Source organism: Camarhynchus parvulus, chromosome 7, assembly GCF_901933205.1.
Source record: "Camarhynchus parvulus chromosome 7, STF_HiC, whole genome shotgun sequence".
In the NCBI taxonomy this organism is placed as follows: Eukaryota; Metazoa; Chordata; class Aves; order Passeriformes; family Thraupidae; genus Camarhynchus; species Camarhynchus parvulus.
This window is the reverse complement of record NC_044577.1, coordinates 5465704-5493639: the sequence shown is the minus strand read 5'-3', so window position 1 is coordinate 5493639 and position 27936 is coordinate 5465704. Positions and strand designations below refer to the sequence as shown.

Genomic DNA, 27936 nt, shown 5'->3' with positions numbered 1-27936 from the left:
TTGTCCCAGCTTTTTTGGCATTGCCTGGATTTGCTGCCTGTATGTTGTTGGAGACTGAAATGTTATAGTTTATGATTTCAACATCTTCACGAAGGACCTTTGCCTATTACAGCAAAACTGTATAAAAGCTGCAGAGAAAACCACCAAAGCCCTGAATGGGGTCCTGGAGTGCATGTTGATAAGATAGTGACTCAGGTCTGGGTTGGGGGATGAAGAATACATCCAGAGAGGGATCAAGCTTAGCACCTTGTGGGTGGAGAGCACAGCCCTGAGGCTATCAGCTGCCAGGCTGGCACAGACCCTGCACCAAAGGGTGCAGGGAGGAGAGGTTTTGGCTGTGTGCTGAAAAAGCCTCTGCTCAGAGGCAGTAATGCCATCCTCTGCTGTGCAGAGCTCAGCTGTGGAGCCCTTCACCCCAGGAGAAGCTGCAGGACAGCTGAGGAGGTGTTATGGTCCATCAAAGGTCCCCCAAAAGGGTCCCCAGACCCTACACATGCTGCAACACATCCAGAGTCCTGCAAGGCACAGTGTCCGACTGGCCCTCTGCAAGGAGGCACGTGGGCATTCCCACCTGCCCAAAACTTAGTCACCCACTGCATCCTACACTTTTCAGGGCTGCAGGGGACCCTCACGACCAAGACCAGATGGAAGGGAGCAACGAGGCATCACTGGGACCCTCAGAAGGGTGACACTCCTACCTAACCCCGGTCACTCTCCCCCTGTCCTCCTACCCCCCATACACACTTCTTTCTCTATTTCTTTCTTTCCTCTTTCTTTCTCATTGCCTCTTTTACTACTAAATAAAATATATCAATTTTTTGGCACCAAGATCTAACCTCTTTTCATTTTAATCACGTTTTTTGGGTATTTTTTGAACATTCAAAGTTCTGTCCCTTTTATACCCGGAGACTTATTTTTCTTTGTTCTTCTTGGTTCAAACCAGATTGTAACATACGTGAGCTTAGCTGAGAGGTTCCATAATGGTACACCTTGGGTAGTCATTTCTCACCACCTGCCCTCAGGTACTTCACCTAAGTGCCACAAAGCCACCACTCAAAGGCTGGAAACAGCAACTTGGATTATCCAGATAATCCACAGAGATGAGGCACTTCAGACACAAGTGGTTTGATACAACTGCAATCCCACACCCCAAATTCATCCACATCTTTCCCAGGCTGTGACTTGTGAACCTCTGGGAAAGCTCAGTGGAAATTCCTGGGTCTGAGGCATTCTGGAGGACTGATTGCTGGACACTACAGAGCAAGGCATTCTTTCAAATATCAGTGGACAAAACTTGTCAGGGCAACGTAAAAAAAAAGAAAATTTGGGCCTCCTTACCCGTCATACCCTCTTGGTTCTGTGTCAAGGGGTTCTATTTGCTTCCTTCAGTGGCACAAACAAAATTATTGCCATTAGCCCCAAGGAGAGGTGACAGCTAGCTATGGAAGCGAGAGATGGATTCTGTTCTGCATCACACAAAATCAACAAAAGAGTCAAATGTGTTCCAGCCCAACAACTGGCTTTTTTTTATATATTTGCAATGACAATAGGATAAAAGAACATGGTTGGGAAAAGCCCCTGGCATGAAACCTGGGGATTTATTTCATGAATTTTACTGAAAATATTATAAAAGAAGCCAAAATGTCATTTTTGTAGAATTACCTTTCCCCAGCTGCCTGTCCTAGCTTCTGAAAGGCCCTACTCATTTAAGTTAGGGGTATTTAAACTAAAATAAAAATGTCTTTGCTCAGTAGAGATGATGATTACTTGAGACAAGACTAAAGGAACAAAGCCATTATATAACCTTCCTCCTCTATTTTTCATTTGGCATATGCAGTTCACAAGAATAGTTCCAACTTAATATCTTTATTAAACTTTAAATCAGGCTAACGGTGACTTGAGAAAACAGCAGAGCTCTTTTAATTAAAACATATATAGCATACATATCAGTGAAAATAACTAAAGTATCATCAGCTGAAAAATTTGCCACTTCTCATCTACTTTGCAAGAGCACAAAAGCTGCAAACATGCAGACTCATTTAAAAAAATTATGATGTTGCAACTCTCCCATCCTTCCAATGCTTGTTAAAGAACACCACTGCTGTTTTTTTGTCCATTTATGATTTTGAAAACAAACAACAAAAATCTTTCAATCTTTGTCAAAAAGAACAAAGGAATTTGGAAAAATTCCAAAAAGGAATATGATGAAATATAAATTAAAATATTGTTCTGGAAAAAATATTTAATTTCAATAAAAGATTTAAACTATAATTAAAATTTTAGATTAAGAACTAGAAGTGCCCATCAATTAGAATTTTTTTAACAGGGACACTTTTCACCATAAAAATAATACAAATCTAAACTATGCAGGGAAAATGTAGGAATCTTTAATATCATGAAATGGTTTGGGTTGGAAGGGACTTTAAAGCTTGTCCTCTTCCATCCTTGTGGATGGGCAGGGACAGTTTCAACTAGACCAGGATGCCCCATCCAACCTGACTTGGAACATTTCCAATGATGGGGCAAGGGCATATATCAGAGGAAGTTACCCAAATATAAGTAATGCAACAGATTTATTGTACTGTTTTCCTAATGCTATACTACTTTAGGGGGAAAAAAGTCTAAAACATTCCTCTGCTGTTCCCCAGTGACAGAAATACAAAACAAAGCTGTCATGACTTGATGTGGCTGGAATGGTACAGAGTGACTACACCCTGCCTCTGACACCAATTGCAGGTGAACAATCAGAGCTTTATCACAGGGGTGACAGCCACCCTCACACTATGTCCAAGCAGTGAGATAAGCCCATGAATTCCCTGCACATTCACTGTGGGTACCATGCACGCCTCCTCTCTCGTAGGAACCACAGGATGGTTTTGGATTGGAAGGACCTTAAAGATTTATCTTATTCCACCCCTCTGCCACGGGCAGGGACACCTTCCACTAGTCCAGGCTGCTCCAAGCCTCATCCAGCCTTGGCCTTGAACACTTCCAGGGATGGGGCAGCCACAGCTTCTCTGAGCACCCTGTGCCAGGGCCTCAGCACCCTCACAGGGAAGAATTTCTTTCCAGTATCCCACCCAACCCAGCCCTGCTTCAGCTTAAGGCCATTTCCCCTTGCCCCATGCCCTCCTCCAGCAATAACATCTGAACCATTCAGAGTCTCACCTGGCTATCTTGTCACTGCAGGACATGGTGAGCAGCCTCTCCCCTTGCAGTACCCCATCCCAGGTCTGGATGGTGGTGGTGGAGCGCACAGGGATGGTTCCTTCCCCAGACTCGATTTTGGTCCGGAGCTGTCCTCTGGCTTTGCGGTTTGGATGTCTGTCCCCTTGGTCTGAAGGACAAAAAACACCGAGGATCAGCTGAGGAACCTTCTCAAAGGGTTTTACATTAGAATCACAGTAAGAAGGACTGACTTAAGGTATACTGCTGGCTTGCATCACAGTTCCTACTGCTCTTGGCAACTCAGCTACAGCATCAGACACCTCTCACAAATACTGCCTTCCAAAACACACCTGCAGTTAAACCAAGCTTTCACCAAAGGAGCAGTAGGAAGCAGGCAGCTCTTGAGCTCTGTTCTGTGTGTTACAGAGTTAAAATGAAGTTAATGGGCAGACTGTGGAACGGGCAAGCAGAGAACTGCTGTTAAAGGATGGAAACAGGGAAAGGGGATGGTTAGTTCTGTAGGAATACTTGCTGACTCACTGGCTTATCTCAGTTAGCATCAGCCTCTTCAAGACCACAGGGCTCATCACTCTATACTGAACTTCTACCACAGAGGAAGAACAGCTCAGATTTTTTGGAAGAGATCTTTGTCTAACACACTTCTATGCTAAAAGGAAAGAAGACACCTAGATTTTAACCATGCTGCTTGTACATGCCCCAAGAACAATTTAAGCTCCCTTGGGTGGAAGAGGAGGACTGCTGCCATACCCTCTTGTGCTGCCTCATGGGGTGAGAAAATCCGAGCATCACCACAAGGAGATGTGCTGATATAGAGATGGAACTGCACATTCTCCTTCAGCTTAAACCCGCCTTGCTCTGACCTGATGAAAATGGATTTTTGCTGATCTTCTTTATTGCTGAAACAGAGAAGAAAGCTGGAGTCAAAACTGACATTAACATGGAAATAGGCATAAGCTGAGCAGACTTAACAGGCATTAAAAACAAACACAGGATGGCTGAAATTTCTGTAATATAAATCTAACAGTTGTGACAATTAACTAAATTAAAGGACCATCGAGACAGGAAACAAAGAGTCTGTGGCAATCCCAGATGTCAAGAGCTTTGAGGCACTTGAAACATCAGCAACCTTTAGCCCACTTCATATTATTTTGATTTATACATTTACAGCTTACAAAATGATTGCCAATTATTTTCCCTGTCCTCCCCTCTCATGACTGACACCTCACTGAATACATGTTTTGTTCTACTCAAACTTCAGGGCAAAGGGCACGAGTTCTAAATTCAACATCCTAATGCAACAGGACAAGTGCTTTACACTGAAATAATGAAGAGAGATGCTTTCCACAGACACTTTTTCAGCTCTGTGGGATCAGTTCATCATCTTTTTCCCTCCAGCTTACCTTAGGTAAAGCTCAAGTTGTGTGTACAGAAACTTCAGCAGACACCGTCGAGCTATGATTTCTGCATGGCAATCATTTAATGCAAGACCCCGATCACTCATGTATTCACCATTGATGCATTTTGTTCCTGTAGAAACACTTATTACCAGGGCATCTTTCACATCTGTACCTGCAAAACAAAATTTCAGGAAGGAGATGCAATTAACAAGACAAAAAATGCACAGAGTGATCTTCTTGCAGAACCCAAACAAGGCTCTTTTTTTTGGTTGTTTGCTTCTTTTAAAAAAATAAATGTTTTTTCTTCTGATAATTTATTTAAAACAAAAGCTTCACTCAGCCATACCTCCCTGCACCAGCACCATCAGTATTTCTTATGAGAACTATTTTTTTCACATTGGAGCTCAGACAAGTTAAAAATTGAAAACCTGCAGGTAGAAAGTGCTGCTTCAAGAAGAATAATTAAAGCCTGAGATCCAAAGTGCTTTTTTTCCTGAGATTCAGGCAGCCAGCAACTTTCATCTGTACCTTCTGGTCACCTATGCAGATATTCACAGCCACTTGAGAAATCTGAAGGGCATTGGTTTATTAAAGCAGCAAAATGTTATGGAAGGGTATTGAGCCAAATACAGGAAAGGTAAGACTAGGGGGGAAAGAAATTTAAATGCTTAAATCACTGTGAAGATTACCAATATAATGTGTAGTTCTTAGTATGAAACCATTCCATGCAAAGGTATGTTGGGTGGGTGTTTTCTGAGCAGAGAACTGTCTTTATCACTCAAAAAACCCAGCTGAATTAAGGACTAAGAAAGATGGGTCAAAATGCCACTTAGCAAAACACTCAGGGATAAAAAAAAGCCCAACAATTTAAATGAACGTGAGGCCAGCTGGGCCCTCCTGCCCACAGGGCCAGAGGAGAAGCACCAAGCTGTACCACAAGGCTGTGCCATGGGGTTATTTAATTCCAGGTGTTCCCCAGACACGTATTCATGGCAAGATATTTTCTTATTCTGTGTAAAGCTATTTCTTCAGTTCATCAAAAGGCATCCACATGTTTAGTTAAGTCTTAATTCTTTGGCTCATGACTCTTGTTGGAATTGCACATACAGGGCTGTAAATAGCATAAAAACCTGTTAAATGTCACAGAACACAAATATCACAAAATAAAACAAACAAAACTACAGCATGCTCCTCGTGTATTTGGGGCTAAAAAAGTGTTATTAGCAGATGGAGGTCTGGCTGTTGCTCAAAAGACCTTGAGGAGCATCAAGCCTTCCCAAACCTCCCAACAGCCTCCGTGAGTGGCAGGGCCAAGAGATCAGGAGGGGACACAGCTGGGACAGCCTCAAAATGAACATTACACCAAGGGTTCATGTGGATTGAAGACCAAGAGAAACCTTAATGTGAGGAAAATCAGCAGCAGCATGGTCATAGATGAGTTTAGGGCAGAACTTCACTGTTCTGGGTGATTTGGACAAGCAGAGATCTCGTGTCAGCCACGACACCACTGCTGACAAGTGCACACCCCTGCCATCTGCCAAAACATAAACTGCTCTCTTCAGATATTTTTACTAAAATGACTAACATAGAGCACTAAGAATAAAATGTAGCAAGAATAACAAAGGGCAAAATCTTAAAACCTTGAAAAGAAGCGTAATTCTTACATAATGTGCCCAACCCAGGAATACCGATTGGGAATTTTATTTATTTTCCCAATTTTGTGAGCTACTCGGATGTCTCAGGCAGAGAACAGGAACTCTGCAGAAAAAGTATTTGCAGGTCTAATTTTCCTGTAAGTACCTGAGATTTAATTACTATATTTAGTCCACCTTCAAGATTAAACAGTAAAAATACAATTCAATACTGCTTGACTGAAAAGAGCTCGTTTACAAGATGCAAACAGAGCTCTCATATTTAAGCATTCAAGAAACTACTTTTTTTTTTAAATTTACCTGTTGTCATGACAATTCCAGCAAGGACTTTTCGACGTGCATGTGGAGATGAGAAATTTTCTGTCAAATCACTGAATTTATCTACAACCAAGCGTGCAACAGCATCAGCTAACACCTGTAGGATCACACAGAAATGCACATTAAAAAAATACAAAAATAATTTTAAAATTACAGGAGCAAATGAAGTGAGTTTTTATTGTTCACTTTAAAAATTGACATTGAGGTGTCCCTTGCAAGTGGAAGCAGAGGTTTCAGTGCTCCATGTCTACCAAAACAAGGTCAGACAGTGCTAAGCAAAGCACTGAAGCACCTAATGCCCATGATCCTGATGAACATTTGAGGCTTGGGAGAACAACTGGATAGACAGATAAGTCTATCCTCTCATGCTCAAACCTCAAAACACATCATTTCAGTATCCTCAACATTGAACCTGACAATAAGATTGAAATAAAAATCCATGCCCCTCAAATGAACCTTTTATAACAATCTAATTCCTTATCTAACTATTATATAAATAAGGACAATTTTGTTTTCAACCCTAGTTTAATGCTTCCTATTTTTACAAGACCTCTACAAAGTTAGGAATAGAAAATATCAGTGTATAACCCCAAATAAGCTATCTCCAAATTCGGAAAGATTTGTGTCTTTCAGGAAAACTTGAACTTTAAGTCAGGCTGTAAGTGGGGCTAACTTCCAAAAGGAAGGAAAACTTGGAAATAGCAGTCCTGCTTCTGTTGACAGACAATCCAGTTCAGCACTGCAGCTAATCTCACCTGCTGTTTTCAAGGCAACTGGAACTGTAACTGCTAGGAAAAATGAGTCAAGACCAAAATCTTGTATTTTCAATTGAAAAGAAGCTGAAGCCAAGGCAACCATGTGTTGATAACCAGCAGTCTCTGAGATGTTCTAGGTGTGCACACCTGGCCCACTGATTCATGTGCCACAAAGACACAGGTATTGTGTCACACCCACCAGTGCCATTCAGATGTTGAGTGAGGCACTGGAACAGAGAAGCTGTGGCTGCCCCACTGCTGGAATTGCTCCAGGCCAGGCTGGACAGGGCTTGGAGCAACCTGGTCTGGTGGAAAGTGTCTCTGCCCATGGCAGGGGGTGGGACTGGATGAGCTTTAAGGTCCCATCCAACCCAAACCATTCTACGATACAGATGTGTTAGATGCCCAAAGGGAAAAAGGAAAAAGAAAAAAACAAAATAGAAAAAAAAGAGAAGAAAAAGGTTTGAAGACCACCAGCCCCATTCTCCCCCCCATTTCCTTAACAAGGCTCATGAGAACCAACCAGCCTAGAAATGCTGTGGACACGCTCTCAGTGTTAACTTGCTTTTGGAAAAGCTTTAGCAGCCAAGAAATAACTAAAGCTTGGGTGTCATGATTATAGAGCTCAGCAGCTCTCACCAGAGCCTGACAGAAAACAATGACCAGCAGTCAGGTCCCAGCTGCACCAGCCTCATCCATGTTTTGCAATTGCTCAACTTGTGGAATCAGATGACTCCTGACACTGCAAACACCAATTTTCTTGAAACATTTGAATGGGCTGCAACTCAGAAACTCCATATATTTTTCAGGAACACAATTTAGCTCAAAGGTGACAAATATGTCTGGTCAGGCACTGATTTTCCAACACAGTCTTTTTGTTGCTGGACCCAAAATGGGGTTAGTCCATGTTCTGCCAGCGCCACAACCACACAGCTAAAATCTGCATTTAATTGTCCTAGTACTTACCTAATGCAGAAAGCTGAACTTTAAGGTAAACGCACAAAAGAAAAGGCAAATAACTGAGTGGGTTTTAATCACCCTGGTCTTAGAAATGGAAAATTAATACACAAAAGGCTTAAATTATTAAGCTTCCTGCAGCCATGAGGGCAGATCACTATATAGCCAAGGCACAGATTGCCCATTGCAGTGTTCTATCCCTAGTCTCACTGTGTAGTGATGGATACTTGCTTCCCAGTTGCAAGTTTCATGCTCTCACTTCTGTAATCCACATATTTTCTGCTCTACCCTACACTGTGATGTGCTGGACAGCACATAGTAAAATCCTGCTGAATGACATTGTGATGGAATACTATGGAAACAAACTGTTCCAGATAGGAAATGCTTCAGGTCACTTCCAACCATAACTATGCTATGATTCTACGCTTAATAGAGGCTTCAAACCTGCTAGAAAAAAAGGCTTGGCACCCGGGGAATAAAGCAAGTGATTCACCTTTTCTAAAGAAGTGGTAGCGACTGGTACCTGGAGGAGTCTTCCCCAACTCTGGGAACTGAAACTGCCCTGTGTTTCTGGGAAGCAATCCAAGGCCACTTTGCCTGCTAATGCCACTGACAAAAGGCTCCCTGACCAGCAGCTGGGTAGTGAGCCTGCACACAGGCTGCATCCATTAGCTTTTTCCAGAAGGAGCTTTTTTTTTTCCACATAACAAGCACAGCAGAGGAAACTGCGGTGTTGGTACACAAAGGAGCATGCAGTGAGTTCCTCCAGGAGGATGGAATTTGGAACAGCAGAACAGGATGGAGATGCATCTCACAGAGCCTGGAGCTAAGCTGCTGGCAAGGAAATCTAAAAATGCTTGGATGAACTTGGAGCTGGACACTGGGGAGGACGCACAAGAAGGACTAAGCAGAACTCAAGCAAGACAAAATGAACTTTGGAAATGCAAACAATCCAGGATGAACTGGAGAGGAGGAAAAAAATCACTGCCAGAAAACAGGCAGATAAGTTAAAGTTTTCTTATTTGACACACAAATTGTGTGACAACAGCTGGGCAGTGAGGGATAAACATTGTTAAATGCCTATAGATGTAGCCACTAAAATTTTGGTCTTTGGTAAGAATACTCCCCCAAGAAATTAGAAGAATTATCCCTCTCTACCAGGCAGTCCATTACATTGCCATAGTTAAGGGCATGGAAGAGAAGGGAATAAGGCAGCACCAGGAACAAGACTTACTGGCCAGAAATTACATCCTGCTGTCCCCATCTCAAAACCATGGACTTGAAGCTGTTTCCACAGCAAGCCCAGGCCAGTGACTGGCCTGAGCAGGGATCTTTCATATCACATTCTGCTCTACTGCCTTTGATATAAATAAATGTTAATTGGAACAGAAATTGAACTCATGTCTCACCTTCCCTGTGAATGCCCTAACATCTGACACACACAGTTTCTCTACCCCCGCTTCTGCATTAAATCATTATTCCAAGTTGAGTAATTCAAAAAAGGAAAGACCCAAAATAGCTGACAGTTGGCTCAGTAAGGCATGTGAGCTCCAAATTATTTTGGGTGCGCTGCTCCCTTCTCTGATAAATTTACAGTGAACCCACTCCTTTTCTACACACACAGACTGGCTTTGGTTAAATACAGATGTTGCAGCAATGTTGTAGCAGGACCACCCTGATCCTTCACACTTAAAAAATATTGAGGAGCTGATGAAGTTCAGGTCAATCTGGAGCTGAAGGAAGACCTTGGAAGGCCCTGGAGACCACTCAAGACGAATGCTGGTGATGCCCTGAATGGTGGCAAAGGCAGCAGCAATAGCTCACAGCTCTCACAGGAACTGACCCAAAATCTCTCAGTCCTTTGTGCTCTTCTTGGATCTCCAGGGACCCTTCTCAAGCAGAAATGTTCTCCCTTGGTTTGTTTTGGTTTTTGGATTTTTTTTTCTGATCTTCACAGTTTAAGGCTTATGTGAACTTCCCACTGCAGGTAAAATCAAGTTCCTCCCCTTCAACAGTGACCAGCACACACAATTCCGAGAAGTTTCCTGTAATGATTTAAAGAAACTTCTGCCTGGTTGTAGAGTCTCTCACTGTTTATGCTGATGTATCTCGTATATTTCTTCCAACTCCACAGTAATTATTCTAACATATAATGTATTATATTTCCATAACTACATTCAATAGTATCTTTTTCCCAGATTTGAATTCATCTCATTCTTATTCTCCTATATACACTCAGCAATCCACTGCAATGAACTGCCTAGAACTCCTCAGTACCTCTCCAGAAGCAGCTTTCCCAGATCTCCAATCATGTTCATAACTATTTGTGTATCTTTTATAAATTTGAATAATTTTTTATACTTTCCCTCACCCAAAGTGGAATCAGGACTAAAAAAAGCACATCAAGTACAAGTAGCCATTCAGAACTGCTTCTCACCCCATTTCTCCTGCTTAATGTTTTGTTTCAATGTCTGTCCCCAACAACAGAAAGGATAAATTGAATTAGGTGAATGATTAAAAATACTCTCTCTAGTGATGTTTTTCAAACTGATCTCATTTGCAGCTACACTGCTCACTTGTGTAGCTCAACTTGATTTTTCTCACCACAGTCAAGCTTTCTAATTTAAATAAATCTATTTAAGCTTCCATGTGTACAACTTCAATTCCCAGCTCTCTGCACACCTTGACTAATCAGTTATCTTTAAAGAAACACTTTGAGGAAATAACATTAGGAAAACCTCCATATCAGCTTTCTAACGTAAGTCATCAGTGGCCTGAAGAGGTGATACCTCCAAGCAGCAGGATCCCACTGTCTGATGGAAAACTGTTCCCTGAGTGACCCCAGCAGCCTGGACTGCTGAAGGTTTGAAGCACATACTGGGAATTACTGCTACCAGTGTGTTCTTTTCTCAGTTTTACTCCAAAGCATTTGGTACTGGCCTGAGAACTTCTTTTAGGGACAGCACCATGCCATCTATGACAGAGGTGTGAGACCCCTTCAGAGAAGGCCACCAAGATGTTCCAGGAGCTGGAGCCCCTCTGCTCTGGAGACAGGCTGGGAGAGCTGGGGTGTTCACCTGGAGGAGAGAAGGATCAAGGGAGACCTTAGAGGCCCTTCCAGTGCTTGAAAGGGCTCCAGGAGAGCTGGAGAGGGACTTCAGGCAACGGCCTGGAGTGAAGGAGAAGGGGGAATGGCTTCCCATTGACAAAGGGGAGCTTTAGATGGGATATTGGGAAGAAATTCTTCCCTGTGAGAGTGGTGAGGCCACGGCACCGAGAGGCTGTGGCTGCCCCATCCCTGAAAGTGTTCAAGGGCAGGCTGGACAGGGCTTGGAGCATCCTGGAACAGTGGAAGGTGTCTGTGCCCATGGCAGGGGGTGGGAATAAGATAATCTTTAAGGTTTCTTACAACCCAGACCATTTTGTTATTCTATGATTTTTTGGGATCAGTTCACGAAGCAGAGCTATCCATAAAAATATTTTCTTTGTTTTGGAGAGGCAAGTCCCTCTAATGCAAGTGTGACAATCTGTTCAACACCAACACACCCACTGCCAAGGTGCTAAATGCACAACTGCTGAGTTTCTCACTGGGACATTTCCACCCTCTCTGATGCACACGTTGAGTGTGTTCCTGGGTTTAACTCACTTTCCCAGCACAGAGATGTTCCTGACTGCAGGCAACCTTCCCTCATCCCTGCGAGCAAGCAGACAAGCTTGAACTGAACCACAGGAGCAGCACCTCAATAACCACCTGCACAGACCATAAGATTATTCTCACATCCATTTCACAACTATCAGTTCTTGATTACAGCAACCCTTCTGTACCATTTGATACTTTGCACCTGTGTTTGTGCATTTAACTCTCTCTGGGGCACCTACAGCTCTGCTGGGGTCACAGACAGACATCCAGCCACACTCACAACCACCACCAGCACAGGGAACATCTCTCGTCTCAAACTTCATTCTTCTCACCACAAATTAGCTACAGGCAGGTTTGGACCTGCCACCCAACAGTCAATTCCAACATCTGCACTGGAAAAACCACACTGTACCTCTTTTATTTCCCCTAAGCACTTGGTACTTGATTTTTTCCCCATCAACATTTTACTTTTTCCACTGGTTGTATGAAATCCTATCCTCATTTACATAATTCCTGCACTCTTCAGTTTTTGTGATTTCACCCACTTTAGGATTATCTCTGAATCTAACACTTTTTTTTACACAGTAAACAATGTCTAAAATAATTAAACAACTCATAGACTTCTAAAAGAAGATAAATCTAGCAGGACCTGAAAAAGGCACAAATGTTTAAATCATTAAATACATATCAGACCAAAATCACTAATATGCAAAGACCTAATGTAATTCCAGTAACAGCTAATTATAATTCAAAGCAGAGCAACACATTGAAGTGCTTGATGACATCCTGATGACAAGCTGATCAAAAGCCTCCAAATAAAAAAATTACTTGAAATAGGGTCTAGATGAGGCAGCACCCATGTACCATCTTTTTCCCAGCTCAGCTTGGGTTTTTCACACTTTCCTCTTCCAGTTTCAGTTTTCACCATTTTACTGATGCAAGAACTAAAAACACATGAATTAGCAGCAGTGAAATTTTTTTGGTGTCTGGGGTCAAATCTACTTTTAAAAGCAGAGAACACAGTTTAAAATCACTGAATCTACTGAAGATATTGTAACTACCCAAACCAGCGTGATCCTGGATTTGAAAACGAAGGAGACATTTATCAGTAACACATAATTGTGCAACATTAAAATGAAGCCATATAGGACGTTCAAAAATATGCATAATGTCCATATATTTTGAGAAAACAACATACTCAAAATAGTCACATTTACTTATACTCTTTGACCCCACATTATCAAATCAGAACAGTATGTTAGAATTTTAATGAAATCTAGAACAAGGGTTTTGAGATAGAAAAGGTCAAAGCCTTGAAACTCTCATAATAAACAGAAAGTTGCAAAAGAATTCACAGACAAATATTTTAATTTAGCTGGGTATATAATACCATTAAAAATACCCAAGAGATGCAGTAGAAAGACAGCAGTCAAACAATTATTAGTGTAGTTTGACTGGGAAGAAACAAAAACAAGAAAAGAGGAAGAATTTTTCTGCATTTAAAAAACCTCAAAATTACTCCATTCTAGTGACATCAAATTTCTGATCTGTGTCTGGTATGTCGGATACTTGCCCTCAAATAGTTCATTAACTATTTGAATTAAATTATTTCTTAGCTATATTTACTTGCCTAAGTAATTTCCATATGCATATTAATTTATTTACCTAGAGCACAACCCTTCAGATGAGAGCCATTTAACCACACATCCTGGATACATGCACATGGAAATCAGTGGTAGTTGCAACAGCCTCACTAAATCTGACCTTGATTCACAACAATTTCTGTTTGCAGGAGAGAATGATTTTCTTCTCTGCTAAAAACTATTGTACCAAATAATAACTTCACTCAAAGCAGTAATTCTCACTTGAACTCCATCTAAGTCTTGCTGCCCGAGACGAGGAAGATGTGATTCAATCTTTCCCCAGCACAAACCGTAATTCAAGCTGGCACTGGTGCTCTCTTACACAACAGAATCAAGGCTGAAAACATCAGAAGCAAAGCCTCTTCTCTGTGCAAGAGAATACAAATTGTCAGGAGCTGTAACTGCATAAATCACATAATGCAGATTTGCGTACATATATATAGACACACGTATCTACAGAAGCAGAAATGCTGCTCAAACTGATTCAATACACAATTTGACTCCTCTTGGTCATTACCCAAAGCTATCCACAACACCCAAAGCATTTCTCACCTGTGGCAAGTGTAACTGGAGCCCCTCACTGGGAATGGGCTGGCGAGATGGCGTCTGGTCCAGCTGCATGTTGAACAGGGATGCCAGGGCTGACTGAGCAGCCCGAGCTTTCGCCAGCTTTTTGTTCCTTCCCGAGCCTTCGAAAGTCTGACCGTCCACGGCCACGGCCATGACAAAGTTCTTGGCGTGGCTCTCTCCGCTCTCCGAGAGGAACTCGTACTTGAGTCCGGGGCGCAGCTCATTGAGGATCATGACGGGGTTCTTGCCGCTGGCCGTGGGGTAGGGGGAGGCCGGGGGCAGAGGGGACTGGGACAGGCTGCTGGCTACGGCGCACGATGGCAGCCCGTAGTCCCCGCCGGAGCCGAAGGAGCCGTCCCCGTTGGAGCCCAGGTAGAAGGGAGCGTCGGAAGGGACGGGCGTCTCGAAGCCGTTGAAGAGCGTGTCGGGGAAATCGGCCTGGTCAGACGTGAAGTCCGTGTTGACAGACAGAGTCCTGCCCATGGCCAGGTGGGCCTCCGAGGCGTTGGGGAACTGCACGAAGGAGCGCAGGGCCTTTTCGGCAGCGTGGAGCTTGGCTTTCTTTTTTGTTGGGCCAGACCCCTCGAACACCTGCCCATTGACTTCCACCGCCATCACAAACATGGGGGCGTGCACCGGCCCCGTCTGGGAGAGGAGTTTGTATTGTAAACCGGGTTTGATCTCATTAAGCTGCATCAGGGCGTTCTTTGGCAGAACGGGGCCGGGCGTTTTCTTCCTCTTCTTGGGGCGGAATTTGGAGTGGCCATTGTTGCCCTCCTCCAGAGGTCTCTTCCTGCTGCTGCTGCTGCCACCGTTGGAGAGCGGGGTCCCCTCACCAAGGCCCTGCCCGGCGCTGTCCTTGGGGGGAACGTTGTCCACATTGCGGTTTTCTTTAATGTCGGTGCTGCTCGAACCTGCGGTGCCCAGAAAGAGTAACTTACAATGCCTTCGGTGCAGGATCTTGTAAATGCAAAATTTATAGATTCCTTTATCTCTCTTTGTAACTGGTTAAGTGATGTGTGCTCACAGGTTAAATACTTTGGCAATGCAACTGGAGATGATGATGATGTAATGCAACCTCTCAATAATTCAAGAAATAACACACTCAATCTTCAAACCACACACCTGATACAACTGCACAGCAAAAAATCACCACAACTTTTTTTTCATTTCAATTATGCTGGAACAAAACTTTTACTTCTAAGTTATAATTAGCCTCAAAAATGCTTTAAATCAACAATATAAGCTATAGCAACATACGCCCACAAAACAAACAACTACCATTAGTAAAGTAAAAATGGATGCCTAAGACCACAACTCTGAGCCAGATATTTAATTCTATTCTATCATCAGTTTAGTCATGTCACTTTTTTCCACACAGTGATTTTAGCTGCTTAAATTGAAAAACTACATAAATAAAATCTTTGTTCAGAGCAATGAAAAATTAGGCAGCTCTTTGGTAGGTACCATGACTGAAGAGTGTTTGAATGCTTTTATTTCTTTTTTGCTATTCCATACTTTTCAAATGCAGTGGGTTTTTTATGTCTTTTCTAAACATTCATTTCATCTCATCCCAATTTTCTCAGGAACTACAGCTGCCCACTGTGCCAGCAGGACCACAAGACCATATAGTCCCACACAGCCTTCTATTAAAAAAATCTCTAATTCATCATTTACAAGCATAATTCCTTGTCAAGGAAACTGCTGTCATGGAGTTACAAACCCAAAAATCACTAGAGATCCTCTCTAAGGCCATGCAGAATAGAAGTGTGACCAAAGCTGCACTCTCACTGTGAGAATATTTTAATGGGAGGGCAGGGAAGAGAATATAATATTAATGTAATGATTTGTCTTCAAAAATGTCAGTTGGGGTAATGATATGTCAGAGCTATATATACATATATATATAAGGGATTGAATTTGCTGTAAGTTCAAAGACCTCATTTTCACCCTGATAAAGAAACTAAGGAAATTAACTATTTGTGCTTTCTACTGGCATTTGTGAATGAAAAGGCAAAAGTAATAGATCAATTATTTTTAATTCTCCTGTTCCAAAACTTCAATAAATCTGTATTATATCTACACTGACTCAAGGTGGTAAATGGTCATTGAAATTAGAGCAAACCAGGTGGAAGCTCTCTTTCACAGTGACAAATTCCAGTCATGCTTTCAGTCTTGCCTAAAAATCCCCTACCATGCACACATCACTTCACCCAAGTTACAAAGCTGATGGAATGGTTACTAAATTTTCATTTATAACATCCTCCAGCAAAAGCTCGATAGGTTACTCCTTTCGGTGCTCGAAGAGAAAAAAAAGGAAGGAAAAAAAAAAGATCAAAAGAAAAAGCCAAAATAGGAACACATTTTGTGTTAAATCACAGCAGCACAACAAAGAATTGTACAATACTGATTATGCAATTAAGGCAATTAAATTCTGTCAAGAATCGAAATTCTGAAGCATTTCATTGCTAGAAACCTGCTACATTTAATCAAGTATCTCTTGTTCAGCAATATACATATTGCCTGGACAATGAAGGCTACATGGCCACAACTGTCAATACACAGTGTTCATGCAAATATTCTTTATAAAAATATCTATTTATGGTGGAGGAATCCAAGGACAGTGGAGGACATTTTTATATCTTTCCTTACAGTGAGTTTCTTACATCTCATCTAAAACACTGCCCTTAGTGGTACATCAGATATTTGTTATCAACTACCAAGACACTCAGGCTAAACCGAAATCATTGACTTAACACTAATTAATGGTCTCTGGTTTCGCTTCTTTTTATATGAAAACCACTACCAGCGCCTTTAGGAGGAAAACAGGAGTTGAACAGACTTCAGCTGAACATTTAAAACTTTTCCATGTAAGCATGTCAGCTGGAGGAACTCCTTCATCAGGCAGGGGAAACAATGTCCTGACAGAGAGGAGGGACTTGCAGGGAGCAGGAAATAAACTTGCAGGCTTACCTGGAATTATTAAGAGAGAAGGGAAGAAAACTACTCCTTGCCTGAGAGCTACTAGGCTTTGTTAGCTTTGGAGAACCTGCAGGGTAGAAGAAACTTGGAGAGGAAGAACACAGGGAGCTGATCCTGAGTCAAACCAAGAGACCAGGAAAGGAGGTAACTGTGGAGCTGATCCAAATCCAAGTTTGTGATGGAAAGTCAAAGACTTTCTGTGCAAACCCAAAGGACCTGTGCTCGTTTCAACCCACAGAGCTGCTGCACTGCAAGGAAAGGTCCCTCCCTCTCTCAAGGGTGAAGGTGTGCTTTTGGTCCTTTTAGTCAGGGCTGAGGCCCTCTAATTACCTGAGGGCTTGGGAAAATTAGTCAAAATAGAATCTGTTCAAGTTAGAGATGTCACCCCCAATCTTGGGAGTTACATGGAGTAACTCCTCCAGCCCAGCCTTTCCCTGGACGCCTTTTCCAGGCATGCCACCCTTCCAGAGAAGTTAGGAATGGCCCTCCTGGCTCTTGCTCACCTTGCCCAGTTCCTCACATGTGACAGGGCCACCAACAGACCCCAGGAAAGGGCATCACACCAGTGTAAGGACAGGTAAGTGTCCTCCCAGGACAGCCTCGCAGCTCTGGCCTGTCCCAGAGATCATGGCATGGAGCACATGAGCTTTTTTTTCCCCCAAAAAAAGTTTTCTAATGGCTTTGAAAGACCCCATAAACATGTGGTATCCACAATGTCCTGAGCAAGGTGCTTCACCACTTCATCACAAATGAAAACATCTCCCATTTCTTTCTTTGATCCTCCACCTGCTAGTCTGACTGCATCTACTGGGGTTTATTTGCTATTTTTTGAAGTTTGATGATTCTAATATTAAACACTCCATGTTGGGCATGATTTTATAGAAATCTCTAATATTTCCAATCTTTAAATTTAATTCCTCAAGGAATGAATGCTTTAGAGAGCTCTTTGAAGTCCATCACATCTGCTGTGTATTTAAGGCTTTAAAGCAACATTAGCACATACATAAACACTTAATGACTGAGATCCTGTTTTCTTAAACATTTATACAATCCCTAATATTAAAACTGGGTCTTTTTCATGAGATTGGTGTATTTTCTAATCATTAAAAATAACTGGCAGCACCAACTAGATATTTGACTTATGTCTGTGGAGGCCACCTTAGTAAAAATCATAGGTGACACCAACAACTTCAGCAGAAAGACAGTTCTGCCCTTCAGATTTCAGCTGAGCACTTACAAACCCAAGGACATTTGAAGCAGGAAAAAGGCATGGGAATTTTTCATGCAATTCAAGAAATAAATCTTCCACCTGGACGTGCTGGTTTACTTTTGGGTTTATTCCCTGTAATTAAAAAGTGTCTGCCATTAAGATGCTTTATCCATTGGGGACCTTCCATTACCTGCTTGCTGAGAAGCAACACTCCCCCCCCCCGCTCTGTCTGATCTGGAACACAATTAATTCAATTTAAATCTTAGCTGAACCAAAAGATGGTTCTAGCTACCCCTTATACTGCTGCTCTCATTTAGTGGCCTGGGGAAATTCCAAATGAGTAACTTTTTTCATTTAAATACAAGTAGAAAAAAAAATAAAATGGTCTCTTTAAGGCATCTTTTAGAAAAAAGGAGCAAATACATCAAAGATAGAGGTCAGGAGAGTCACATGCTTGTGTTCCAAGTGTTCAGAGTGCTGCAGACACACCAGCCATGCAAAGCAACAAAAAACAAATAAAAACATTCTAAATAACTATCTCTTTCCCCAAATATCTTGTAGCGTCTCTATGACCAAAGGATAAAGAAGGAAAACACTGAAAACTGAAATCTGAAACACAGTTTTCTCAGGGATATTAATTTATTAATGTAAGACATCATCACTATCTTATATTTCATCTGAACCAAAAAAGAAAATCATCTTAATTCCGGTTTCTGCAGAGGAATTCTTGTTATGCAACCACAGGCTACAAAGACTGCATAGCCCACCTTCCTTTCCTTCTAGAACCTTTCCCCAAAAGCAGTTACATAAAATAATAAAAAAATTAAATAGGCAACTTCTAACATGCCACTTCACAATTATAAGAGATATAAAAGTAAAGAGAGATAAAAAGTTTAAAAATATATCTCTGCATAAATCAAAACAAAGAACTTAAGAAATTAAACTTTGATTTCTGAACCCCCCCCAAATCAGATGATTTAACATTTTGTGATGTTTGTGTGGGAACACAAAGCAAGGTCATCTTGCACTTTATATAAACTGGGCTCAGCCAAGGTTCTGACATCTCAAAACTGAAATCATACAAATGCATTCCCTAAGCAGTTCCATGGAGCCAAGCTCCTGACAAAATAACAAATTCCTTGAATGGCTTCCCATATTGATGCACTAACACACAAAAAAACCCAGAAGCAGACAAAAAATTTAGTGTTTTTCTTAATGACAAAGAATTAAAGAATGTCCCTATAAAGAGATTATATTTCTCCAGCTCAGGAAGGCACCTTCTATTCATGTTCAGCTATACCATTATTGAGAAAAGGGATGTTTTATCAAAAAAAAATTATGAGAACTATCCAATTACACTTTTTGAAGGCCTTTGTAGGGAAGGCAACTTTAGAAACAGTTAAAATATCCAAGTACTTTCTCATACATCAAGGAAAAGAAAATTATACCAAGCATGCTGCAGTTGAGTTCACTGTTTCACTAAAGAAAAAAGATTAATTCTATTTCAGGTAATATTTTTCGCTTCGGTTTTGGGTTTTCTGGGGGGAGGATGCTTGTTTTGGGTTTGATTGGTTTATTTTAACATAATGATCTACCTTCCTCATCTCCCTCTAAAATTGTTCTGTAACTCCTCCAGACTGAGCTGCAACTCTTCTGCTCCAAAGCCAGTGCTGGGCTTTGTCACCTTTGCCAGATGCACTCTTAACCACTGTCACTTGGGGGAAAAAGAAGTACATTTGTTATAACATAATGTATAATTATTTACAGTCAGGCACAGCACAGCAGCAACAGAACAATCCTCTGAGTCACAGGAAAAAAAAAAAGAGACAGCTGAAAAGCAAATAACAGTAAAAATATTTTAGAATGGTTCAAGGAGAACACTTTTCTCATAAGTTATTGGATCGTAATTATACCCCAGAGTTAGCAGTCTCACACACTTGGCTGCATCAAGTACACACCAAGATGATCACTTCATTTGACTATTTTTGTGCTTTAAAATCACTTTAATAATTCAGTAGCTCAGGATTAGGACAATCACCATCTAAAGAGGATAATCAGCCCATGTGAGACCCGCACAGAGCTTTTCTAGGTCCTCCTTTGCTTTTTCCTTTCTCTTTTTCTGCTCTCTCTTCTTTATATTGTACTCTTCAACTCCATCCCCTTCATCTCATCCCTCACTCCTTACTGGTACTTTACCCTTGGCATGGGCACTACTGATATTATCCTTCCCTTCTTCACTGCTGGTTCAAGACAGGGAAATATTTTGATTAGTCAGCTGCTGTAGGAAAAATATAAGGTATAAAGTATAATACAGAAGGTATAACTATATTAGCATATTAAAAACTCTATTAATGCAAAAGCTCCAATTCACTCTTCTTCACTGAATTTTGAAGTATCTTCATTTCTGCACCTGAAGTTTCTTTGCAGTTGCCAGTGTGCTTAGGAGAAAAAAATTACTTACAGAAATTATTAGAGAGTTTATTACTGTGTAAGAAAAAACCACATCTTACTCATGTTTTCTTCATCGTCTACATCCATTGTGAAATATCTTTGCTGGTTTCTTGGCTGGCAGAGACGGCTTCTGTCTGGAAAAGAGGGAGGGGGATATTCAGGCTTTAAGGTACCAACGTGTTAGGTTTAAAACTTATTGTTAATAAGTTTATAATATCCTTTAACAGCAGCAGCCCAGGCCCTGCTGGCTTAGCATTGGGCTGTTTGGGTAAATCCTGACCAAAACTGGATTTACCCAACTGATCCCTCCTAAAACTGCCATGTTCATCAGTGACTGAAAGATGCAGCCCCAATCTACCAAAGACCAGAGTGGGATGATGAAGACCACAATGAGATCTCCCCACAGTCTCCTCCAGGCTGAACAAGACAAGTGCTCTCAGCTGCTTCTCCTTTGGCCTCCCCTCCAGATTCTTCACTTTCTTCACAGACTCCTTTGGACAATCTCAAATAGCTTCATGTCTTTTTTACATTGTAGTGCTCAAACCTGTCCCTGGGACTCAAAGTGAGGCCATGCCAGCCCAGAGCAAAGTGGGACAATCTCCTCCCTTGCCCAGCTGGGGATGCTGTGCCTGATGTCCCTCCTGGGTGCCAGGGAACTGCTGACTCCTGCTCAACTTGCCATCAAACCCCACAGCTCCCTTTCCACAGCACTGCTCTCCAGCTTCTCATTCCTCTCATGTCCTGGTCTATACACACTCAGAATCCAGCACTTCCCCTTGTTATTAAACTTATCACTGGGGACTGCCCAGCCCTAAAATTCATCAAGGTCTCTCTATAGGGCCCCTATGCCCTCAAGGCAGTCAACAGCTCCTGCCAATTTAGTATTGGCAGCAAACTCATTTAGTATTCCTTTGATTCCTGCCTCCAGGCTGTTTATGAAGATGTTGAAGAGCACAGGGACAAGGACAGAGTCCTGTGGAACCCCACTAGGGACTGAACACATACCTGATGTCACCCCATCTACTTATAACCCCTGAGACAGTCTGCATTACACAACATCAGCACACTGCACTGTAACAAGAGGAAATTAGTTGACTGTAATGAATTGCACTTGTAAATAATTATCACCTCAATTAGCACATGGAACGGACTCCAGTTACTCCTGCAGCACCACTTTGTACTCAATGACTAAGGACTTGACAAATTCCTGGTTTAACCTCTAGCAAGGAGATCAGTGAGCTCCCTGAGCCAAGCTAGAAGTGAAAAGGGCTGTAGAGCTGCCCCACACTTCCACACCATGCACAAACCCTCCTGAGGAGCTGGGTTACCAGCCTGGGCTCAGCACCTCACCCCACAGCCTGAAGGAGAGAAAAGGCAAGCTCCTGTCTGCTAAAAGCAGATGCAAACAGAAACTCTACTTGCATTTGGGTTTTTTTAATCATTTCAGTAACTGTGCTGAAACAGATTCTGAAAGCATCAAGGAAGATAAACAGCCAAGGACAGTTGACAGGAGAGCCCTAAGGCACCTAAGAGATGCAATCCTACAGTGTTACTGCAGCCAAATGACACCAAGCTCCCTGTTTTAAGCTTTAACTACAAGTGTTTAAGAGTTAGACTACTCTTGGCATATAAAGAATGATCACTTTTTTCCCTAATCCTTTCTTTATAAAAAAATGCATGAGTACAGTTAGCAGTGCTCAGCTCCTCCCTCCAGTCCCCACAACTGCACCAGCAGATCACTCTGGTAAAGAACACCAGAGTCACAGAACCACTTCAAGACCTTCAAGATCAAGTCCACCCTTTGACTGAATATGAGCATGTCCACTGAACCAAAGCATGAAATACCATGTCTGTTTGTTTCCTGAGCAATTCCAGGGATGGTGATTCCACCACTTCCCAAAGCTAAGCCTCCCTCACTCTAAGCACTACAAGACTGTGTGTGATTTATACAAGTAACCGATTTCCATTACCACTAATTTCTAACAACCACCCACTTCAAATCAAAAATACTTGGAAGAGAATGAATCAGCTATTTAAAGAGTATGAAATGCTGTGGATGCCCCAAGCCCAGCACTGCTTAAAGCCAGGCTGGATAAGACCTTGAGCAGCCTGGTGTGGTGGGAGGTGTCCCTGCCCACAGCTGGCACTGCATGATCTGTAAGGTCCATTCCAATCCCTTAACATTCTACAATTCTGTGAATAATGTGTAGGGGACAGTACTGAGCTGGGCAGAGAGAATGAACTCAGTACTCTGTATACACATCTATCTTCCAAACTTCCTCCCACTGTAACCCACAGATTTTATTATTTTTTCCACCTGGCTTTCAAAGGTAGAGGATTTGATAATAAGAAAAAAGATTTTTCCAAGTCCTTCCATATAAAATAGGACCTATGTGTGCCCTCAGAAAGACAGGGGAGATGTTTTCACCAAATGGACTCTGAGCCCAGGCTGCTCATTACAAAAAAAGCTTCCTCTCTTGCCAAGGCATGCTTGATTATTCTGCAGTCATTAGTGACTCACTTATCATTTCACTTTGAAGAAGGAACAGCATTTCTGGCCTCTTTGACCTTCCAAACTTTTATTCAAGCAATAAAACTGCATAAATAAACACATTCACTGCCTGTAAATAACCTGTTTAGCAACTGACATCAGGAACATCTCAGGTCCTACAGACACAAAGACTCCAGAAGAGGTTGGGTAATGACCAGTGGCAACTGAGCAAGGACACCTTCCAAAAGGACTTCGCTGAAGCTTGGACACCAAGGTATGTATGATGTATTCTTTATCCCATAGCAGAATTTTAGGAATCAAACTCAGGAGTTTAACTACAGTAGCACTCTCAGCACTGGAAAAAACTTTTATTTGGGCAAAAAAATCTAAGAGTAAAGGAAAAAGTTTCATTGCTATTCAGAGATTAACAAAGCTTTCAAGAACAGCAATAAGGAATCAGTGCCATAAATACAAAGTGATTTGGGTCAGTGTATTTACAGCAGGTTCTGTGTGGAATGGGGCTGTGGCAGAAGCCAGCTCCATGGCTACAAGGACTGTTTTCTCCCAGGTACACTGATAAAATAAATTGAGGGTTTGACTGCACTATGCTGGTGTAGCAGAGGGAAGTATTTTTTGTTCATAAGGCAGAGCAACAAACCTCGACCCAACTCTTACCTAAATTCACTCACTGAAGCCAAGGGAATCGGCAGAGCAGCATACCCTGAAATGTTCTGACTAAAAAAAACCTTTCTTTTCCTAGATGCATTAAAAGCCAGTTATATGAAAAAGGAAAACAGTATCTACATGTATGCTAATTTAACTGGAACCAGGAAAAAGTAAACTTTTAATCCTCTCCTGGTTTTAAAGACTTTCATTCCTGTAGAGTATTTCCAAAGATAGAAAGAACATCAGAAGTACTTAAAAATGCAGCAGCAAAGCAGCAAACACAACAGAATTTGCCTTTATTTCCACAGGAGACTACTTGAGAGATTTTTAGGTAAATGTTAGCTGTAGCAAGTACATAGCACATGAGAATTTAGAGATAACCGGCTTTTCTTCTGTCTGAATATCCTAGGTATTGAATGCATGCAAAAAAGAGTTGAGAAAGGCCTTAAGAGTTATCTTGGTTTATTCTCATTACTGAGAAAAAACCTAAATATGTCTTGAAAGGGAAATTCAGCAACTAAGAACACCTTACATTCAGCGAAAGACATATATGGAAAAAATCCTATTAATCTGAGAGATGACACAGAACTGTTAGAAAACAGCCTAAGTCAGAAAGCTGCAGTTTCAGGAAGTTCCATATTTGTTCAAAAGTCCTCTCCTTCCAAACTTTGAAAGTGAAATAATGCATCAGGAAGTGGATCTTGCTCAAAGTATTTCCGACAAACTGGATTTCTTATGAATCCCAAGTGCAAACACTGAAGCTGCACTTTACAAAGAGGTTCAAACCTCACCTGAAAACTATGATTACACCACCACCCCTCCACCAACCCCTTTGTTCCAGCATTTAAATGCAGCAAATAAAGCCCTACCTTTCCTCTCAGACCGCTTCATCCTCCTGCGCTTCCCGTGCACTCGGACCACGCTGCAGAGGTTCCCTATGCCCAGAGCCATGGCTTGATGTGATGCCATGCACCCCCTGGCACCTGTGGCACCCCTCATCCCTCCCAAAGCACCAGCAAGCTATTCCCAAAAGGAGGGTTATCCCTGGGCTTCCTCTCCCAGCCCCTGGAAGCCTGGAGTGCACTGATGCACAGCCCAGTGAACAGAGATGAGCAGAGGATGCAGCTCACCCTTATCCACTGCCAGAGGCACGTGTGACAACCATTTGTCACACAAGAGGCAAGGAAGGACAGTTCTCTGAGAAGGACTAGATCAAAGGCATCCTTACTCCTAGGTGTGGAAAGGCACAATTAATTTCAGTTTGTTATTAATAAAGGAGGGCAACTCTTCAGTCTTGTAGCTCAGAAACAAGGAGAGACATAAGCAAGAAAATATTTGTACAGCCTAGTGCATGAAACAAGATGGTTTCAGCATCCTTTACAACTGTTGCTCAGGTTTCCATTTCATACACTGCCTCAAAAGGCACAGAATGTAGTTGGAAATATCAGGAATACATAAATATGCCAATCTCAAATATACTTTAGTCACAGATTTTCCATACAAGGGTTTCTATCAGGCCTGACCAAGAGGCCTCCCATTGTCAGCATTACCTGTGGTGTTCTCCAGCTTTTTCATAAACTAAAAAGTAACATGTGACATTATGGCATAACGTGGTATCATCCTGTTTTCCCATTTGAGTGACCAACAAAGATATGTTGATCCTGTAGATCCTACAGCACCAGCAGCACAGGCTGAGAACATTTTATGCATATGTAGAGGATATTTTAGGATATTTAGATAACTTGATGTTTTTAATATATTTTAGATATTCAGATTATTTGAGGATGTTTTAGGATAGGCAGATCATCAGCACGGGCTGAGGGTTGCAGCTATCCTTTAATCCTGCCCTCAGATTAAACCTCACAGGACAAAAAGCACTTTCTAGCAGGGAATGCCTGCAGGGGCAAGCTCCAGTCTGCTACTGCAGTGATGAGACCTCTCTGACCAGACACCACCAGCTGCTCTCAGACCTTCATTTCTCAGCACATCAGGAACACAGCACATGACTGAATCTAGATGATTTCTGCTAGATTACTTACATGCACCATCATATTCTGACAACTATCCAGGCTGGCATTTTGTGAAAAACATTGCCCCTGGCATCCTAAAGTAGGAATACTTCACTAACCAAGCCCAACATGCTCCAGCTCACCACTGGAACTGGGTTCCTGTGCTAACAGGGAGCTCTACCTGCTGGCACTCATTCCCAGATCCCAGACAACAGCTTTTACATCTCCAGACTGTGATGGAAAGCAGAAGCTGAGCGACTGTAATTATTTTTGTCTGAAGCCTAAGCACTAAAAGCTACTAACTTCCCCACTTCAAAGGAACTGAAGTTCTACTTCAGCATCCATGTTATTAGACACTACTTCTCATTCTGAGAATGATGAAAGAGCAACAGGATCATTTCAGCTCAGTTTACACACAATTTAGAAAGAAGAACTAACCATGGAGGAACAAGCCATCAAGGCAATAGTCATGCCACAGTCACATGTTCACCACCAAGAAGCTCAGGAGGAACTGAATCCCATCAAAGAGCAACTCCCAAAACTAGTGCTGTGTCTAATTTGGTGTGCTAATTAACTGTTTCTGCATGCTAATTAACAGTTCCAGGCCCAGTTTCACATTTCAATACACAATAAGCTGCATGACAGACCAAGGACATGGAGGCTGAGGTATCTATATCTACACAGCTTTGAAGGAACAGCAACACTGACAAAGAGAGAAAGGGAAAAAACACCCCTTAGGGGGATGAAAATTCATTTTCCATCTTTGAGAAAACAGCACGATTTGTAAAATGGAAAGAGCAGCCTGTGCAACTACTGAGCCTTTTACCATAATTCCTTCAGCTGCTCAAATTTTTACCACCTTGTTCTCAGCACAGCCAAGATTGAGATACATAACAATGTGTATTTCTCCTTCCTATTGGGGGAAGAGATCCTGCATTAGCTATCTGAAGTCAAAAGTGATTTTGCTTTTAATAATTACTTTATCTGCCCTACCCTGTCAGAGATTTGGTTCACAAAATTTGGTGTAAAGACTGAAAAGAGACTTCTTCAGGTCACCTTTGTAGCTCTCCTCCCCAGAGCAGCTCCTCTCTCTACCAAGCCCTGCTCCTCAAGGCAGTGACTCTGGGGTATGACACTCAGGAAGGAAGCCTAGGACAAGGTCTTGAAGGATGACAGCTTTGAAGAGAAAAAAAGGTCTCTAAAATCTGACTGTTGTTTAAAGAACATACTCAGTGCCCTTAGGAGAGAAACTTGGTGACCCACTGCAGGTGTGTAACATTAACAACAGTTTTAGGAAATCAAAAATATCATAGAACCAAATCACAGATCAGTGGTTTGAGTTGGAAGGGACCTTAAAGTTCACCCTTCCCAGCTCCTACCACGGGCAGGGACACCTTCCACTATCCCAGGTTGCTCCAAGCCCTGTTCAACTTGCTCTTGAACAATTCCACTGATGGGGCAGCCACAGCTTCTCTGGGCCCAACCACCCTCACAGAAAAAAAAATTCTTTTAACTTCTAATCTAAATCTATCCTCTTCTAGTTTAAAACTATTTTCTCCTCTTTTATCACTATCTGCCCACATGAGAAGTAACTCTTCCTCTTTTTATAAGCTTTTTTGGAAGGTCACAATGAGGTCTCCCAGAGACTTCTCCAGGCTGAACTACCCTGTAATAACCAATCTGTAATATGTATGAAGTTAAATACTCAATATCCTTAAATATCTTATAATGTCCACAACATTAAACATTAGGTTGAATTAAACATTAAACAAAAGGTTGAAAACCAAGTGCAAGGAAGTAAATGCTGCACACAGAACAAAACTATGGCATTTAGTGCTACTGTGTGTGCTGGAAGCAGTAAACCCCGTAATATCTTGTATTTCACACACTTGACACCCACCCTCTCCATCAAGGAGAAAATGAGCTGCCTTCTCTCCAAAGCAAAAGCAGCTCCCCAGTGGAATTTGGGACTTACCCATCTCCACTACTCCCAATTTCACCTGCAC

General features: G+C 42.0%; 1 protein-coding gene across 1 annotated transcript in view; it reads right to left on the bottom strand.

Annotated features, from left to right (window-relative positions):
- Positions 1 to 27936, bottom strand: part of ADARB1 (adenosine deaminase RNA specific B1) — a 61206-nt gene that overhangs the window by 12674 nt on the left and 20596 nt on the right. Inside the window, exons 3-8 of the mRNA XM_030952455.1 lie at positions 20824 to 20898; positions 14104 to 15035; positions 6539 to 6653; positions 4590 to 4758; positions 3937 to 4085; positions 3169 to 3337 (exon numbers count right to left, since the gene is read on the bottom strand). Of these exons, the coding sequence (XP_030808315.1) occupies positions 3169 to 3337; positions 3937 to 4085; positions 4590 to 4758; positions 6539 to 6653; positions 14104 to 15035; positions 20824 to 20851 (1562 nt within the window). The 5' untranslated portion in view covers positions 20852 to 20898. The remainder of the gene's footprint in view (positions 1 to 3168; positions 3338 to 3936; positions 4086 to 4589; positions 4759 to 6538; positions 6654 to 14103; positions 15036 to 20823; positions 20899 to 27936) is intronic.